Source organism: Spermophilus citellus (genome assembly GCF_964194105.1).
Source record: "Spermophilus citellus genome assembly, chromosome: 2".
Classification (NCBI taxonomy): Eukaryota; Metazoa; Chordata; class Mammalia; order Rodentia; family Sciuridae; genus Spermophilus; species Spermophilus citellus.
In genome coordinates this window covers 10,498,819-10,519,579 of record NC_138183.1, presented here as the reverse complement: position 1 = coordinate 10,519,579, position 20,761 = coordinate 10,498,819, and the positions used below count along the sequence as shown (strand labels likewise).

At 35.7% G+C, this 20,761-nt stretch overlaps 1 protein-coding gene and 1 long non-coding RNA gene across 6 annotated transcripts in view; one reads left to right on the top strand and one right to left on the bottom strand.

Annotated features, from left to right (window-relative positions):
- The window catches only part of LOC308630408, a 74,731-nt gene extending 55,325 nt beyond the window's left edge, over positions 1-19,406 (top strand). Inside the window, exon 3 of the long non-coding RNA XR_014017940.1 lies at positions 19,027-19,406. This is a non-coding gene — a long non-coding RNA (uncharacterized lncRNA). The remainder of the gene's footprint in view (positions 1-19,026) is intronic.
- NR6A1 (nuclear receptor subfamily 6 group A member 1) overlaps positions 1-20,761 on the bottom strand; it is a 208,816-nt gene that overhangs the window by 170,114 nt on the left and 17,941 nt on the right. For all 5 annotated transcript variants that reach the window (XR_014024270.1, XM_081312031.1, XM_081312029.1 and 2 more), the window contains exon 2: positions 7,644-7,685. Coding sequence is in view for 4 of the 5 variants with exons in the window: in XM_081312031.1 (XP_081168157.1) it covers positions 7,644-7,685 (42 nt within the window). In the remaining variant the exon portion in view is untranslated. The remainder of the gene's footprint in view (positions 1-7,643; positions 7,686-20,761) is intronic.

The following is a 20,761-nucleotide window of genomic DNA, read 5'->3' as shown; positions in this document are numbered from 1 at the left end:
AACTGATGAAATAATACTGTACCTGAGCCACAAAAGATATTTCTTTGGGATCTATTGCATAGTGAATTATTCCACTTCATATCCAAAATCATCCTAATATATGCAAAAGATGCCTAAATGATATTTTTTGGGGGCAGGGGCACTAGGGATTAAACTAAGGGGTGCTTAACCAATGAGTTGCTGAGGCTGGCTTAGAACTTGAGATCCTCTTGCTACCGTCTCCCAGTCACTGAGATTACAGGCTTATGCCACCATGTCTGACTCAAATATTACTTTGAAAATAAAATAACCTAAATTATTCTTCTGTACATAAAAGCCCCACTATATGGAGCTGGGGTTGTGGCTTAGCTGTAGAGTGCTCGCCCAGAACATGCAAGGCACTGGGTTCGAGCCTCAGCACCACATAAAAATAAATTTAAAAAATACTAGTTTTTAAAAAATAAAAAAGCCCTACTATATATATTAGAAATCATTATACTGCCTTAAAGTCTTCCACCATTGGCATCTGAGATTTGTCACAATCAACAAGAGAACTACAGACATTTAAAAACCTGTTTAGGCCTCACAACTCTCATCTGGTAAAATAGTGTCTTTTTTCTTTTTCTTTTTAAATATTTTTAGTTGTAAATGGACACAATACCTTTTATTTATTTATATGTGGTACTGAGACTCAAACCCAGTGCCTCACACTTGCTAGTTAAGTGCTCCACCACTGAGTCACAACCTCAGCCCAGGATAGTATCTTTTTAAACAGGTTTTATGAGTGCTTAATGAAGAAACTCATGTTAAGTATTATATGTGTAATACTTTTACTACTCTGTAGCAAAAGCCATATCAACTTTTGTGTTGTCCTTCCTGACTAAACCAGTCCCTTGAGGGTAGGAACAGCAGTTTGGCATACAAATTAGGGAGGGAAAAAATAACAGTAACTGTGTTAAATGGACAGGTACTAAAAAACTGAACCTGAAATTAGATAGCTTCTTAGGTATTAACCCTTCTCACAACTACTGAACATATGCAAAGTACCTGGCACATAAATTCTACCCAATAAATGGTAATTCCCTTTCCCTCTTTGATATCTAACATTCAGTCTTAAGTTCATTCTCTACAACAATACTTGAACCTACATGAACTACTTGCTGAAGCCAAAAATTGTAGCAGTTTGATAACTATGAATACACCCAATAGGAGATGGGACAGAATTCAGGAATTCTAGCTAGTACCTATGGATACACTATACTTGAATGTATGGATACAAAAGAATCTCCTTGGGATCCCAACATACTTGACAGTTGAATGCAAAGTGAGCAAGTTGGTAGTGACAGGCTATCTTAATATGAGCCTGTTTTGTTGTTGTTGTTGTTTTGTTTTGTTTTTTAAATTTTACTCATTTATTCCACTATCACCATCCTTGCTTGGTACAGCAAAAAAGGGCAATGATTAAACTTTCAAGTCTCTCTTTTCTTTGGCAGTGCTGGGGATTGAACCCAGGGCCTCACACATGCTAGGCAATCACTCTATCACTAAGTTACATCCCCACATGTCTTTCAAAAGGCTTATTTATCTAGGTTCTTTTTTTTTTTTTTTTTAAGAGAGAGTGAGAGAGAGGGAGTGAGAGAGAGAGAGAATTTTTTTTTAATATTTATTTATTTTTTTTTTAGTTTTCGGCAGACACAACATCTTTGTTGGTATGTGGTGCTGAGGATCAAACCCGGGCCGCACGCACGCCAGGCGAGCGCGCTACCGCTTGAGCCACATCCCCAGCCCTATCTAGGTTCTTTATTAGAATATATTTTGCTTTTTAAAGTCTGGATCAGCAAGAATCCCAAATATATAGTGTTTTTTAAATGGTTACAGTCAGATTTTTTATTGTACAAATCCTTTCCTCAGCATACTTCTATTACACTTTGCTATTAACCAAAGAGAAAATACATAATCTGAGTACTTCTTTTAAATATGCAGTGATCCATGCCTGTGTCAGTGAATTGGGAGGCTAAAGCAGGAGGACTGAAAGTTCAAGAGCAGCCTCAGCAACTTAGCAAGACCCTGTCTCAAAATAAAAAAGAGCTGAGGATGTAGCTCAGTGGTAAAGCATCCTAGGTTCAATCCCCAGAATGAATGGATGAATAAATAAATAAGCAAGCCAGCTAGCCAACCAAGTAGAGAGTAACTTCTTTAATCTCCTAAAGATAAAATGAGTTTGCAGATGGGCATTTGGAAGGTTATCTGCCACTAGTTGGAAGCCAAACCCTGTAACAACTAACCAGATACTAAAGAAAAACCTTCGCCAAAATGGTTAAAAGTGCATGGGCTCTGTTCCTATGACTGAACTATTTACTTGAAACAGTAATTTATACCTGCCGATAACTGGAATACAGACTAGTTTAACTGAATAAAATGCAGTTACAATAGCCCATTACTACAGACTGAGAATTTCAACACTATACTACATAGCTTAGAATAGCATATGCTTAATAGTCTTTACCATTTGCCAAGAATTGTTCCAAACCCTTTACATATATTACTTCATTTAATCCATACTAACGCCCTAATAAAATAGAAATAAACTTTTACTGTCCCCATTTTATAGATTAAAAAAAACAAGACACAGAGAAATTAAATAACATAACCAAGAATGCAGAGTTAATAAATATTAAAGCCACATTGAATCCAAGCAATCTTGAGCCATAGTTCATGATCCTAATTCAGAAGTTTTTGCTTATATAAAAAGCTAAAGCACTCATTTGAAATGCAGGGAGGAAAAACTCTGAAACAAACTGTTCACTATGGCATTACATATAATGTCCGAAAAAGGAGAAACAATTTAAAATATCCAAGAATGGAAAATGGTAAGTACATCATGGTAAAGCTATTCAGTTTCAATGAAAAATTATCCTGCCATTAAAAATATTTGTGAAAAAAATGTTTCAAGACTTCAGACAATGGTCTCCTAAGTGGAAAAACAAACAGGATACAAAACTGCATTTATAGTATGATTCTTAATTATGAAAAAGATGAGCTCAGATACAAACTGGAAGGACATACTGTCAGATGAGAAATACTGGTTACCTCTAGGTGGTGGGATTAAGGATGCTTACATTTTACTTTTAGTGTTTCCAGAAAGAACATATATTATTCTACAAAGGCAAATTTCTTTCCTTTAATTAAACTGCACTAAAATCCTCAACCAGTTGGCAAAAGAACAGTTAAAAAGATCCTAGCTAACTTCAAGTGGTTGCTTTCCTTAGGATAGCATCCTGTAAACATCAGACAACATAACACATTTCAAAAAGAATGTTCATCTTTAACTTTGGAAGTTGAACTAAAATAAGAATTTTCAATTTTGTCCAGTGTCTACTCTCTGTGTAATCATTTTAGGATATTGCAAGAAGAGAAATGGATTTCATTGCGCACAAGTAAAAAAATTAGGGAATAACTTTGCTGATATATATATAATAAAACAAAAGTTTGACTAGAGACTGGAAAGACAGCTGTTGCTAATCCAACTATTTACCCTTTGACCCTCTATCTGCCCAATAAGTGAACAGTACCAATTGTTTCCCTGTATTATGTGCTGTTTACAATCCCTGAGAGAGGCATGAAAGGAATTAATAATTTAGCCTAAAAAGCTGACAGTCTTTATTGGGGAGCCCCTTGTCTGTGGAACAGAAATCAGAACAGGAGCTGTTGTGAAGTCACAGGTCGATTTACTGTTCCTGTTTTATAGCTTAATTGGCCTCCAAACATAAATCAATTATTTCTCCTGTTTTAAGTAACAATGACTTCTATTCTTTAACTTCCCTTGTATCAAGTCAGTCCTTGTTCTCTTGAGTTTTACAACTACACGGTAAACATGAGGGCTGAGGAAAAAACTGGGGGAGCAAGCCAGACTGGGGGTTATTTGGAAACAGAAGCACAGAAAGGTTATGCTGTTTTGAACTTCTCTTGACCTTTGACTGTCCTTGTCCCTAGTTTATGCTAATGGACACGGTGTATAGGGACATTTCTTGTAGAAATGAACTTAGCCTGAACCTGTGCCATAACATTGGACTCCAGGAAGCCCAGGATTCGTAGGAAAGCAGCCAGAGTGTGAACAGCTGCCCATATCCAAACATAGCTTTCCATCTGCTCAACTACAGAAAAGGTTTAAAAAAAAAAATTATATATACACACACACACACACACATACACACACACACACACACTTGAATTGGACCAAGTTAGTACTTGTTTCAACACATACAACGTGTTATCCCAAATCTCCATGTATAACCACTACCAAGCACAACTGGAAATCAGCAGCAAAAATATTTCCTATTACAAAATAGGCAAGTGTGAACAGGCTTCCCTACCAGGAATTTGGAAAGGGGGTAGAAAATGAGGCTCCAAATTCCAAAGATACAACAACAACAAAAAAATCCCTATTATTCTCAATTTAATGTTCGAAAGTCATGAGGTATTAGCAAATGTTATTCCTTCCCAGTCCAAATCTACAGAATTTGCAGTATCTAAAACCATAATCAATTTATTACAACATACACAGTCCATTTCACTTTGAGGCTTCCTGTAACTTCACAAGGTAAGCATGTCAAGCTAGGCACAGTGGCGCGTGCCTGTAATCTTAACAGCTCAGGAGGCTGAGGCAAGAGGATCACGAGATCAAAGCCAACCTGAGCAATTTAGTGAGGCCTTAAGCAACTCAGTGAGACCCGGTCTGTAAATAAAATATTAAAATAAATATTAAAACGGGCTGGGGATGTGGCTCAGAGTTTGTTAAGCACATCTGGGTTCAATCCCTGGTACCCCCCACCCCTGTAAAAAATGCATGCCTAATTGTACCCCAAGACAATAAAATTTTATTTTTGCCTATTTATTGTTAATAAGATCTTTATGTATTTCTTCAAAGAGAAAGAATAAAAATACTAATTTCACCAAGATAAAAACTTAAGAATTACTGAGAATACCACCCACATACACTAAATACTTTTTTAAAGTGATACTTTTGGTGACTTTCATTCTAAATTGATATATAAAATTATATCCTTCTCATGGAATGGAGAGGTCTATAAATCAACATATTTAGCTGGGAATTGTAAACAGAAATGTTAAATGAACCAAAAAAAAAATGCTTGGGCTCAGAAAGCAGAATAATTCAACAATAATCTTTATGAGATCAAGGATCTTTCTCAGAAAATAGCAGGAGCTACTTTCAGTTGCTCTTAGGTGCATAAAATGAAAATAAATTTGGGTACTATGTCCTAAATTCAAGGTTTGAAAAGTCTCTTCTCAAATATTTCATAAGACTGTCAAAAGATGAGGGCAGGAGCTCATCATTTGTACAACCCTTGAGCCTAGAATGGGGCCTGAAGCAAAGAGAACACACAATGTTTAATAAAATGAATTTTCGGGCTGGGGATGTGGCTCAAGCCGTAGCGCGTTTGCCTGGCATGCGTGCGGCCTGGGTTCGATCCTCAGCACCACATACCAACAAAGATGTTGTGTCCGCCGAGAACTAAAATAAATAAATAAATTCTCTCTCTCTCTCTCTCTCTCTCTCTCTCTCTCTCTCTCTCCCCTTTCCTCTCTCTCTCCCTTTCCTCTCTCTTTAAAAAAAAATAAATAAATAAAATAAAATAAAATGAATTTTCAGTTTATTTAGTATGTTTTATATATGATTTTCTGAAATATCACATAGTATCTCAACATCCTTCCTAGCACTCAAAAATTCTTCTAGGAAAGGACAATGACTCAAGAAAATAACTGAATTTACCTTTTCCTCCTCCTATTAAGGCTATTCGAAAGAGAAGGACAGAAAGAAAGTAATGTATTTACCCACAGTTACTGGCATACTGGGGATATATGACCTATTACAGAACTAATACTGAGCTAGGCACCATGACACATGCCTATATTTTCCAGCTTCTTGGGAGGCTGAGGCAGAAAGAACACAAATTCAAGGCCAGCCTAGGCAACTTATCAAGATCCTATCTCAAAATAAATTTAAAAGGGCTTGGAATGTAACTCAGTTGCAAAATGCTTACATAGCATGTGTGAAGTTTCACTAGGTTCAATCCCCAGTACTGCCCCCTCACCAAAAAAATTTTAAAAATAAGGATTCTGAACTTTATGACTTCCAAAAAGACAAATTTTGTTTCCTGTTGTTTGATACGTACCACAGGACTTATTTTGTTTCAGAATAGTTGAACAAACATGGATATTTATACTACAAAGGTACGTGGGAAAATATGAAAAGTCCATATACTCTCAGAGCTGGTATAGCCAGGATGGTATAAGGTCCATTTTATCACTTACCTTAAGAGCAGACTGGTGACAAATGACCCCATTACCTTTAAAAAGTTCTACCACCAGAAATAACTCTAGACATCTCATGAAGTCTTACTCTAAATCATCATTTAACCTTTTCTCATATAGCAAAATATCCATACACAGTGGATTTGCTCGTGTTTATTTCTAACAATTATATACCATATCCCAGAACTACCAAAATACTGTGTGGTACATTTTGGTAGCATGAAAAACCACAAATGATTATCTTTGATCATCATTTAATTAGATCTTGAAATGGTCACTCTTAAACCTGAAGAATGTAGATGCAAATGCTTTACAAATTAAACTGGTACAAAGTTATCAATTATAAATTTTTAAATGACAAATAATCTTTCTTTGAAATAAACTGTCATTATAATGAGAACAACTAAGAACAGAACAGGAAGGAAGAGCATGAGGAAAAGACTACAGTAAACAAAGACGAATGGGGGGAGAGAAACGGGGAGAGAAGGGAAAGCACATGGAAATGGTAGGAGACCTTCAATGATACATAAAATTATAAGAGATTATGAGGGGCAAGGGGGAGGGAAAAAGAGGGAGATAATTGAACAACAGCAGGGGAGGTAGAGAGGGAAGACGGGAGGGGAGGGGAGGGGAGGGGGGATAGTAGGGGATAGGAAAGGTAGCAGAATACAACAGTCACTAATATGGCATTATGTAAAAATGTGAATATGTAACAGATGTGATTCTGCAATCTGTATTTGGGGTGAAAATGGGAGTTCAAAACACAATTTGAGTCAAATGTATGAAAGATGATATATCATGAACTATGTAATGCTTTAAATAATCAATAAAAAAATATTTTTAAAGCAAAAAAAATAAATAAATAAACTGTCAAAACTAGTCAATATTTTAGAAAAGAGTTGAGTTGTGATATATGGTTGAGATGTGCACATAAGAATGCATACATTTTTGTTGTTGTTGCCAGTGTCATAGGAGGATGAGGAACAGAACAAGGAGATTAGTGTTAAGTAGAAACTTGAAGCAAACCAACTTTCTATGAAATGAATAGATCCTAGCTATCAAACAATATATGGATAGCCAGGATCTATTCATTTCATAGAAAGCATTGTGTTGTGTCCAACTACACCTAAAATAAATAATAAATATTTTAAATATATATATATATGGAAAAGAAAAGTCATCATTAGAAAATACAGAATGTCATTCCCATAATTACAAATTGAGAGTCAAACTATAGAAGGTTTATCAATGACACATTAAGTTATACATTTAAAAGCATACACACACATCCTTTCCTTACCAACAAACACTGGATAACAATTGGAACTTACTAGTGCCTGGATCAAGCTCTGACAACTCATCCTGACAGAAACCTGAAGAGAAAGAATAGGAAAAAAAAGATTATGATTCGTGAATTATTGTAAGCTAACTTCAAATATGAACTATTATCAAAGTGGGGGGAAAATTCAGAATGGAGAAAACAGCACTTACTACACAGTTGCAAGGAGGATTAGGGAAATAGCAATATAAAATGCTAATAAGCACAACTTATCACACAGTAGGAGCTCAATAAGCAGTAGCACAAGTAATTATGAGTAAGCATGCCAATGTCTGTTAGAATAAAAACACATAGGAAAATTACACTTCATTTCAGACCTATAATGTTCTACTTAAAAAAAAATTCTCTCCCAAAGAAAGAAATAAGAGCTTCTAACAAATATCAAACAAAATAATTTTATTTAAAATTTTCACAGATGCTGAAAATTTGACCCATATATACACATGGAAGCAATTCTTCCATAGTAAGTGCACTGTTTAAGCTAGAGGTATATCTGAGTGGCAAAGAATGAGGCAGCCTGGACAGCGTATGGAAGGCCTGAAAAAGGAGACTGAATGTGAAACTCCAAAGTTCTAAAGCTGCTGAGAACAGCTGAGAAGCCTGGGAAAGCTCATCTCAGAGCCATTTTAAAGTCTCTCTACATACAAATAATGGAAATTTGAAGATCCCTGGAGAGATTCCAGGTATCTTAGCCCACTCAGGCTGCTATAACAAAATACTATAAACTAGATTGGGTTAATGATGTCATGACAGGATCCCTGTCCCAGGTCCTGCCTTTATAATTTGAAAAGCCGGCTCAGTACAAAATGAAAACATGGTGCCTATCATCTATTGATTTATTCAGGAACTGGAGATGTACCTCAATAGTAGAGCACATGACTGAATTCAATCTCAGCACTTAAAAAAAAAAAGAGGGAACTGGGGTTGTAGCTCAGTGGTAGAGTGCTTGCCTAGGATGTGTGAGACACTGGGTTCAATCCTCAGTACCACACAAAAATAAATAAATAAAATAAAGGCATTGTGTCCATCTACAACCAAAATTTAAAAAAAAAAGAAAGAATTTCAATTTATGTATTCAAGTTTGGGAAGGATAAACATTCGGACACAGCACCTGGCAATGAGGAAATAACTAACTCATCATTTACACATTCACTGAATACTCAATATCCTGCCAGAATTAAAACAGAGAATACACATTCTCCTAATCCATAACTGACCTAAAAACAGAGTGATATCACGGGAAGGCATGAAAGGACAATGGGAAAGACAGATACCACCCCCAACAGATTAACTCCAGCTACTTTTAGTTATATGACCTGAGGCAAGTCACTGCCTACTATGGGCCTCAGATTATAGACATTAAATAAAACATCTATGTCATAGTAATTTTTTTTCTTTCATTTTTTTGTGGTGCGGGGCATTGAACCCTTGTGGATGTAAGATAAGCACCCTACCAACTGAGCTATCTCCCCAACCCTAAATAAAACATCTATATTAGAAATATCAACAAAGGACAAAGCTTAATGTTCCTTCTGAAGCATTCTAAACTCAAAGCAACTAGACTAATCATAAAGAGAAGGTAACTCAAAAACAAAAAAAAAAAATACTAATAATGCTCATTATTGATAATAATGACATCTATTGCTTTAATCTGCCTAGCAATCATTCCCTCCTTCTGTTAATGGCACCCTAATTTTTCTTTGGAGACTTCCACTCCCACGTCCATATGATTGACCTTATCCTTCCTATAAACTGGGATTGACAACAGCAGCTATCTCATACGGGTATTAAAAGGATTAAATGAGATAGTGCATGTAAAGACTTTGCACAGTACTTACAGAGCTCAACATATGTGAGCTACTGCTAACTAATTCCTAGGGATCCATTCAATTTGATGCTGTGACTGTGGGGACAAAGTATTCATCATAAAAGGGCAACTACTGAGCCATTCATGACATTGAATGGAACCCTAATAATGTCACCTTAAGTAACTGCTCTAATCCTTAAAACCTGTTTTTATATTTTCAGTTTTAAAACTATTTGATGTGATGATTCAAGATGTTTGCTACTCCCTGAGGAAAGGTCTCTATATTTACCCGAAATAAATTTCTTCAAGAGTCACAAAATGTTCTAATTATGGAACTTGGTAACTGATGTCCACATTTCCACCATCTCATCCTGAGACAATCAGCTAAGAATATCTCTGATTTTTATAGAAAACAACATAATTCTACCTACAAACCACACATTTCTAAATCAGTGCAATGGGCAGATTTGGTTACCATTCCCAAGCAGAATCTGCCCAGACTTCAGCAACCAGATCTAGCTAGCAAAATTCTTTGTTTGTTCCTAAAAGGATGCAAACCACTGCTAGACATAATCCCAAATGGACTTCTTCAGGTAGGTTCCACTCAAAGGCAAAAAGTATCAGTTATTCAGTAGAAAGCAGACACCTAATCCCAATAAGCATATAAAATATCCCCCCCAATGCCATCTGCTTCACAGAACACACTACATTAAACATATTAGAAAATATTATCACAAATCCATGGTCTCTAGCTGGGACCCTAAATTGCTTTCCAACAAGAAACACAACTATATTCCTAAAATATCATGAATTCATTGTACACACAAGATATCTGAAGTTACAGTGTGATTTGCCACTGTGTGATTTGCCACTGTTTAATTAACCACCCTAAGCCTACCTCCTGAAATGGGGATTAAAAATAGCCATCAGGGCTGGGGATGTGGCTCAAGCGGTAGCGCGCTCGCCCGGCACGCGTGCGGCCCAGGTTCGATCCTCAGCACCACATACAAACAAAGATGTTGTGTCTGCTGAAAACTAAATAAATATTTTTAAAATTCTCTCTCTCTCTCTCTCTCTCTCTCTCTCTCTCTCTCTCTCTCTCTCAAAAAAAAAATAGCCATCGTGTTTATCTGCTATGATTTGGTGAGTATATTTAAGTGATCAATGAATGCATTGAAGTTAAGGAACCCTCTTTAATACAAGAGAAGGTTCAGTTGACAAGTTTCTCCTAATAGGCATCTGACAAAAAGACCAATGACTCCTTAGACGGTGACTGGCTACAGTGACAGATTAGAGTCACTGATTTTTTTTTTTTTTTAACTACAAAACTACTTAGGAGAAACAGTTAAAACTTTTGAGTAACTTTTTCCAAATGTAAACAAGTAAAGGCTATGGGTCATGCCCATCAACAAATTCAGGCCTGAAACAATAGCTGAACTATGCTTTATAATGTATCTTAAAAATTGAAGTCAGTGTTAACTCAAGGAATGTTTTATATGTATTCATTTATTAATTACCACAGTTCTGGGCATTGAACCAGGGATGCTCTACTTCTTGAGTTACATTCAGCCCTTTTCAAGTTTTATTTTGGAGCAGGGAGTCCATCCTCCTATTTCAATCTCCCAAAATTGCTGGGATTACAAGCATGCACCATCATACCCAGAAGGAACGTTTTGAATTAATCTGACTGGAGGAAGGTGGTATAGGACAAATGAGCACTGGATCCTAGTTACTCAGTATATTTTGAAATTGAGCAGTCCACAAGTGAGAGTTAGGGTGAGACCCTTAAAAGATAAATTCTATAATTCTATTCAAACACACATTACACACACACACACACACACACACACACATTATAGTTGAGACAGGAGGATTGCAAATTCAATGCCAGCCTCAGCAACTTAGCAAAGCCCTAAACAACTTAATGAGACTAGGTCTCAAGATAAAGGGCTGGTGATATAACTGTGTGTGTGTGTGTGTGTGTGTCCCCTTCATAATCTGCCCACCATTTCAACTTTATTTCTTGCTTTTCACCACATCCCAACCAACAGTGTACACTCTATCCATAATGAAGTACACTGAGGCTCCCTGAATTCAGTATGTTCTTCAGCATCCATTCCTTTGCACATGCTATCTTCTCCAACTAAACCCACCTCTAATCACCACTCTAAGATCAGAACTCAGATCAGGTCTCCTCAATCCTGCCCCTGCTATACACAGTTGGGTTAGGCCTCATAGAAACAGTAAATTAGAACTTAGCTTTTCTAAAGGGAGGGAAAACTGGTTTCAAGATCATAGAAACATTAAAATAATCTACAAGTTTGAAATTTAAATATTTTAATTAAATGCAACAAAGAATATTTCACCCAAACCACTGCAATTCAAGTTTTATATTGGTTTTTTAAAATATTTTTTTAGTTATACATGAACACAATATCTTTATTTTATTTGTTTATTTTTATGTGGTGCTAAGAATCAAACCCAGTGCCTCACATGTACAAGGCAAGCACTCTGCCACTGAGCCACAACCCCAGCCCCTCAAGTTTTATATTGTTTTCAATGTGAGATATAAAAGTGACTAGGGAGCTGGGGTTGTGGTTGAGTGGTACAGTGCTTGTCTAGCATGTGTGAGGCACTTGGGTTCTATTATCAGCACTGCATATAAATAAATTAATAAAATAAAACTCCATCAATGTCTAAAAAAAAAAATTTTTTTTTAAAGTGAACCAGAAGCCAGGTACAGTGGCACATACCTGTATTCCCAGAGACTTGGCAGGCTAAGACAGGAGGATTATAAATTCAATGCCAGCCTCAGCAATTTAGCAAGGTCCTAAGCAACTTAGTGAGAGTAGGTCCCAAGGAAAAAAAAAAATTTAAAGGACTGGGGATGGGGCTGGAGTTGTGTCTCAGAGGTAGAGCACTGGTCTAGGACAGGTGAGTCCCTAGGTTCGATCCTCAGAACCACATAAAAACAAATAAACAACAAATAAATAAAGGTTAAATTCTTAAAGAAAAAAAAAGGACTTGGGGATGTAACTCAGTGTGTAAAGCACACCTGGGCTCAATCCCCAGTACCCCAAAAAATAAACAAATAAATAAAGTAAAAATGAACCCAGGCTTCCAAGAATAAAATAGCCAATCATCAAAAAAAGATTTTGATTTACTCTGTTTAGTTTTGTGCCCCTCTTCTATGCTCCCACAGGCTTCTGTGCTTTCTATACCACATCATGATCAGGCCCATTAGAACCCAAATTCTCTAAAACCTAAGAATCTAGAAATTTATTTTTTTGGCTCCCCTAAAAAAACAAAAAACAAACAAAAAAAAAAAAAAAAAAAACACTTTACCCAGGATTTCTACTGATATACAATAGTCACATGTTGGTCCTTTCTGGACCAACCAGCTCTTATCAGTTTTATCAATTCTCACCTAATCTTAATTAGGTCTCCAGTGAAACTATGTTATCTTCCTTCAGCTGGATCTAGTCTCAGCTCCAACTACAGCTGTAGCCTCAGGACTGAAGAAGGTTACCATGTCCCAAGAAAGGTTGCTTAGTAAATGCTTGAAGAACTGTTTCTCCAAAAGACAATGATGGTAAATAACTTTGCAACCACAATGAGTTAAACAAATTGAAAGAGAAAGTGAGTTTCTCAGCTTTAAAGGTCTAGAACAGTGCTGTCCAATAGAAATTTTTACCATAAAGGAAATGTTATATAGCTATACTGTCCAAGAAACTGAATTTTTAACTTTACCCTTAATTAATTTAAATAGCCACATAAGGCTAGAGATCATACTATTGGACAATGAAAGTCTAAAAGTCACCCATTCTTCTAGATGTTATCAGGTCAAGTGTTTTGAATTCTGTTGCAGTTTGTAATATGGAAATGTATAAGTAGAATTATTTGCTATCTGACTTATAATTATAGATGGCTGTATCAGTTATTATCAGAATAATATATCCATCAGCCTGCAAATGCAGTCACTCACTTCAAGAAATGTTAAGTATTTACCCATGCTGTAGCAAGCCTGGGGCCTAGAACGTGAATAACTAACTACGAAAGAATAAACAGTCCAGTGGAGTACAGGCCAAAATAATTGGAGAGCCCAATAATGTGAATGTTCATAATGTAATTATACTGTACATTTAGAAAGTTAAAATGGTAAGAAAGGGCTGGGGTTGTGGCTCAGTGGTATAGCGCTCACCTAGCACATTCGAGGCCCGTTAAATCCTCAGCACCACAGATAAAAAAATAAAGGTATTGTATCCAACTACAACTAAAAAAAAAAATTACATTAAAAAAATTAAAGTGGGGGCTGGGGATGTGGCTCAAGCGGTAGCGCGCTCGCCTGGCATGCGTGCGGCCCGGGTTCGATCCTCAGCACCACATACCAAAGATGTTGTGTCCGCCGAGAACTAAAAAATAAATATTAAAATTCTCTCTCCCTCTCTCCCTCTTTAAAAAAAAAAAAAAAAAAAACCAAAACAACAACAACATAAAAAAAAAAAAGGATGGTACCCAAGCCTATTCTTTCTTCCTAATAAAAAGACCTGGAAGTGTGAGGCTGTAGTATCAGCCCTATCAATCATGGCTCCCCAAAAGTGTAGAAATCTGGATTTGCCAAGTAGCTACGTGCATCTTCAGCTTAGCTCAGTTTCAACTGATTTATTTCAAAAAGTTTTGCTTGCTTGCTTGTTTTCTTTCTTCTCTTTTCTTTTGGTACTGGATACTGAAGTCGGGGGCACTGAACCACTAAGCCACATCCTCAGCCCTTTTTTGTGTTTTATTTAGAGACAGAATCTCACTGAGTTGCTTAGTGCCTCACTTTTGCTGAGACTGGCTTTGAACTCACTATTCTACTACTTCAGCCTCTCAAGCTGCTGGGATTACAGGTGCCACCACACCCAGTTCATTTTAAAGACCAGGGAGCAGAGTATATGTATGCCCAAGCTATTCATGGTTGGGGGTAATGGCCTAAACTATCATTTAATGTCTTTTAAAAATAAAAACCTATTCCCAACACTGATTTAATGGAATATGTGCACACCAATATGGAAATAAAAAAGTAGAACAGAATTTTCTCTCATTTTGCTTAACGTCAAGAGCCACCTTTCAGCTACTATAATCATCAGATTTGTTGATCTTGAGATATAGATAAGGACAACCTAATGTTGTCAGATTTTTTTTAAAAAGTGTATAGGAAAGTAGGGAAAACAACATCTGATTATCCTGTGATATGCTCCCCTGATGTGGAGAGGAAGCTGAAGCTGGGAAAAATGCTAATAGTGGTGATGGAAGAAAAAGGAGGAGAGAAATATTTTTAAGTGCTTACTATGTGCCAGGAACTGCACTTCTCATACTCTCTTAACAACCTCAGAGTGAAGTTAACCCCTGTTTAACTGACGGTGAATTGATATTGACAGAGGTTAAATAACCTGACTTGAGGCCCAGAAAAATGTGAGTGAGAATTCAAATCCAAGCATATCCAACTTTCCCCTGCACCAATACCACCTCCACTGAGCCACAAGAGTACCAGCCACTGTTTATGATATTTAACTGGAGTGGAACAAATAAACAAAAAACAATCATTCAACTAAAAAAAAAAAAAAAGATTTCTGCATATAATTAACCCACAATGAGCACACAATAAATTTCAGTTTAAGAAAAAACAAAAGGTAAATCATTAACTACAAAATCTTCAGAGAATGACACTAGTCATACCCCAGCACTAATTAGGCTAAACGTGGACATTAATGGAAATTTTTTAAAAATCATAGCTCAGTCAAGAAAAAAACTTTCTTCTTAATAAGAACACATATAATTTTTTTTTGAGAGAGAGAATTGTTTTTAATATTTATTTTTTAGTTTTCAAGGGACACAACATCTTTTTTTTTTAGAGAGAGAGAGAGAGAGAGAGAGAGAGAGAGAGAGAGAGAATTTGTTTTAGTATTTATTTATTTATTTTTTTAGTTTTCGGTGGACACAACATCTTTGTTTGTATGTGGTGCTGAGGATCGAACCCGGGCCGCACGCATGCCAGGCGAGCGCGCTACCGCTTGAGCCACATCCCCAGCCCGAGAGAAATTTTTAATATTTATTTTTTAGTTTTCAGCGGACACAACATCTTTGTTTGTATGTGGTGTTGAGGATCGAACCCGGCCCGCACGCATGCCAGGTGAGCACGCTACCGCTTGAGCCACATCCCCAGCCCTATTTTATTTTTTTAGGTGGTGCCGAGGATTGAACCGAGCGTTGTTGCACACATGCCAGGCGAGCGCACTACTGCTTGAGCCACATTCCCAGCCCTGAACACATATAATTTAATGTGTGCTCTAAAGACAAAAATTATGGTTTTTGTGTGATTTATAATTTAAATGGTAAAACTTTTTCTAGATTGTGTAGATATGAGCTTAAGAATAAAATTTCAAACTTCGAGTTTGAAATCTTGCCAAACTTGAGTTTGAAATCTTGCTTACTTCATACCAAGGCATGCTGACAATTTTTCCCCAAGTGCAGAGGACTTGCACATGCTAATGCTAGGCAAGCACTCCACCTCTGAGCTACATCCCCAACCCATACTGACAAATCTTACCCTGAGCTAAATTCTGGATTGAAAGTGTCTCAGAGCGGTGAATTATACATTTAGGATATACCAAGTATCAGAAAGTTTTTAATAAAATATTAATTAAACCAAGTGTGGTCCTCTATACACTAAATCAATTTAGTCCCTAAGGCTAGAAACCTATTATAAATAGGTTTCATAAGATGATTTATCAAGAATTTACAGTAAATATTCAAAGATATGCCTAGCGTACATACAGTCCAATAAGTGAGACATAGGAAAATCTGACTTCTAAGAAAATCCCTCCATAATTTCTTTCCAAATACAAAGATGTTCTTTAAAATAATTCAGACTGTAATCTTTTTTGTGTGTAACCAGTGGAACATAGTATTTAAATACAGGATATAAAAGTTCCTCTTTTTGTGTTTGAAGTAACCAACACAAAACAAAATTAAATAAGAAAAAATGTCAATAGACTGTTTTTTCTTATCATAAAGTTTAAAAGATTTTAAAAATATTTAATTTAAAATCAAATTAAAATAATCACCTTTTTCAAAAGAAGGGCATCTTTAGAATTCAAATTAAATTATAATCTAGACTCCAATTATGATAGTTATATCTGGTATCTAGTGTCTCCAACAGAACATAACCCACTAAAATGATAATTATTATAAATATGAATTATAAAACTACAAAAGACAATAAAATCTACTACTTCAATTGCATTTGAGATAACAATTGTTTCAAAAATTGCTAGCATTTTCTTTTTTCAAATGCACATCCCAACACTATCTAATTCGAAGTCAAAGGAAGGTTTATGACTTTTTATAGTTAGTTCAACAATCACTTTATATAGGGGTATAAGTGCCTACAAAATTATTTTACATCCAACTCAGAGAACTGCATTCAAGAAATGCAATGTTTTCAAAAAGACCTGAGTTCCTTCAGATGAAACTCTCTCTCACAATAGTTAAGTAAAAATAACAAAACATCAGAAATATGCATCTAAAAATCTCCTCCATTCTGGAGTCAGCTGAATTCTCCCAGATGAGGAAGAAAAGAAGAAAAGCAAGAAGAGTGACAGAAGTTGACTGAGGTTAAATATAAGGAAAAGAAAGGAAGGAAGAAAAGGGTGTGCTTAAGTAGTTAAGGTGTGTAGAATTACTGGTTCAAACTTAAAACAAATGTCCTCCCCTCTAAGCCTCAGTTTATTCATCTAATGAGCACACCATCACTTGTGTTAGTGTTTCACAAAGCAAGATGACCACTTCACAATTTTAAGTGGTTCAAAGAGAAAACTTTATTCCAAAGCTATTACCTTTTCAATTCTCTTTCAATCCTTCTGACAGTATCAGAAGAAAAATTTCAGTTTGGTACCAGTAACACCAAATTAGTCAACCTTTGTATGAAAGGCCTAATCAGAGACTGGTAGACAGTAGCATCTAGTCAGAACTTAACACAATTTTATTATTTATTTATTTGCTCATTTATTTATTTATTTATTTATTTATTTATTTTAGTTGCCAATGGATTTTTCACTTTAGTTGTTTATTCATATGTGGTGCTGAGAATCGAACCCAGGGCCTCACACATGCTAGGCAAGTGCTCTACCACTGAGCCACAGCCACCACAATTTTATTTTCATGGAACATATTTTAACTGTTACCTTCTTTTATGGTAAATAATTTTTTGTTTAAAATAATGACAAACTTTGTCTTAAATAGTTATAGTTAATGCTTTTATTAACTATAACCCAAAATAGTTAATTCCTTTGGCTGTAAAGTATTAACTATTAAATAAATCCAAATATTAAATAAACTATATTAGAAAATGGCAAAAATCATGATGGCAATAAAGAAAAAACTAAAGTTTGAAAAATACTAGTTTAAAGCACATGCTTTCTATGTTCGAGGCCCTGGGTTCAATCCCCAGCAACACATACACAAACTGGTTTACTGGAATAGTGATACAAGTGCTGATAGGTTAACAGAGGCTTAGAATTGAAAAATAACCTAACTATAATATGGGCCTATCACAATCTTTCAAAACTACAGAAAGGATTACACAAATAAGTTTAACCCAATGCCTGGTACTGAGTGCTCAACAACTAAAGAATATTATCTGAAAGCACTTTTAGAGACCTCTAGGGAAAGAGTATATGGAGAAGGGTTAGGGAAGCTAGGCTTCCTGTATATTAAAACCTGAGCATTTCCTCTGGTTGTAATACTTCCCACTAAGAACCTCCAGGGACCTCGCCTTGCTTTTTACCCTGATAAAGTTGCAGTTTAATCTCCTAAGGCTAATGATTTAGTTACAAGCAAGTGACTGGGAATAAAGAGCTACAGAAAGAATGGTACATATCTTAAATCACTGAGAAGTCAAACCCCAGAAGGTACCAAGAAAGGAGGGGCCATACTATAACAGAAGTCCAGGCGAAATTAAGATACTTCATTAAGGCAAATTCAAATTGCTGTAATCACCAAGTGATTGGTGGCCCATGAACCAGTTTTGATCATTTCGTCATCTGCTACTAATCAACTAGAACTCACAGGTGAAAAACCCCATAGGAGGAGAAAAAAGGAAAAGATCCAACCCTAAGTAGAATGCTCCTAACAAAAACACCAAAGACTGAGGATGTGGCTCAGTGGTAGATGCTTGCCTAGCACGTCAGAGTCCCTGGGTTCCATCCCTAATACCACAAAAAATAAATGAGTACTTTTTAAAAAAAATAAAAATAAAATAGTCTTACTCCTATGTGAATGGCCACTTTATTTTATATGTATTTCCTAATTTCTCCAAATCTGTGAAGTAATTCCAACTCAATTCACCAAATCGCCAAATCTCCAAACAACCAATTTTCTAAATTTACCCAAAATTTGCTTTAGTATTTAGGTAGTTTATTACAATTAATACTGATGGGTCGTTTTGATTAGCTTTAAGGATTTCTGCCAAGTGACAACTGACAGGATAACAGCATTTTCAAGAATGTTCAATTTGTCTTTCTCCTAGCTTTCTGTTCCTGTTGCTAGAAAGAACTGGAAGAGGAAGAGGACCTCTGCTGGTGGAAAAATCCAGACTAGTGTAGGTTGCAGGGAATGGGAAAGGAAGTTCCAGAAAGGAAAGGAAGACAGGATAAAGAAGAGGAAAATTAACAATGATTCTGTAAATTCTACAAATATGACTTAGCAAACTGACTTTTATTGCATTAGATATTAAGTAAACTGAACATGTGGCAAACTGGTTTTCAGTGATTTGGATTTTGCTGAACTGGTTTGTTTGACCTGTGAACTCAGTAACTTTATTTACATTATTTTATTTAGACTGTATACCTTTATTGCTCATATGATTTCATATCAAATTCAGAAAAGGAAATTAACTCAGGAATTAACATTCTTAAAGTTATACAGCTACATTCTAGGTTCTTCACGTACTATCTCATTTCATTCCCCAGTAAAATCTATGTGGCGATTCCACAAGCTTTTAACACTCCTCCAAAAAGTCAAATAATAGGAAACAAAGGATTTACCTTAAGTCTAATTTGAAAACTCATGCTCAAATACACCTAATAATCACTACATCATAATAACAATTTGCTGGGCTGGAGCTATGGCTCAGTGGTGGTGCACTTGCCTGGCATGTGTGAGGCACTGGGTTCGATTCTCAACACCACATATAAATAAATAAAATAAATGTCAAAAAATTTTTTTTAAATTACTGATATAACTATAACCCCTCACACACCCTAATACAATAACTACCTAAACATATGTATCTGCTACTCAGACTGAGTGGCATTACTTTAGGCAAAAAAAAAAAAAAAAAAAACAGATGTCATTATTTTATTTAGACTGGATACTCTTTATTGCTCATATGATTTCAGATCAAATTCAGAGCTGAAATTGTTTGAGAACTTCCATTACTATCATTAGGGACTCTTGACTGAAAATGCCTGCTATGTACTAAGACCTTTTCCTTTTATTATGTTGGCTTCATTCACAGAAACACAGGCATATGATTTCATGACAAAATTTATTTTGTCAAAATGTGTCTACCCTAGTCTCATAAAATAAATATAAAAACTAATTCTAAAATCTAAAAGACTTATATAAGCCACTAGTGCTTGCTCAAAGTATTTTTTACATCTGGACCCCTTCAGGAAATTATCACATACATGATGCTAGGGGACAAGTTTTCTTTCTCCTATTGACAGATAAAACCTGACTTTTCCTATTAGTAACAATTTCAAAGTTCCTTCTATCAATAAGATAGTAGTTCGAGGATCTCTAACAACTGAGAATATATTCTAACTTTTGGGTAAACCAAAAAAATTATAGATCATATAAAATGGTCTGTATATAAAGCAGTGTGAGTGTGCTGGTGCTAGGGATGGAACCTAGAGCCTTGCACATGCTAAGTACATGCTCTACCACTTATCTACATCCCCCAGCCCCTAAAGCATTTTTTAAATAGTAATATTTTTACTTTAACACTAAGTATAATCATAAATTTTTATTAACAAAAGTTCATAATCCTGTAAAATATATTTTAAGAATCAATTAAACTTACTTTTTTAAAAGTGGTAAATATTTGTTCTTATTCTCTAAAAGATTCAAAAGTCTCTTTGGGCTGGGGTTGTAGCTCAGTAATAAGACAACTTGCCTTGCACATGTGAAACACTGGGTTCAATCTTCAGCACTGAATAAAAATAAATAAAGATATTGTGTTCAACTATAACTAAACACAC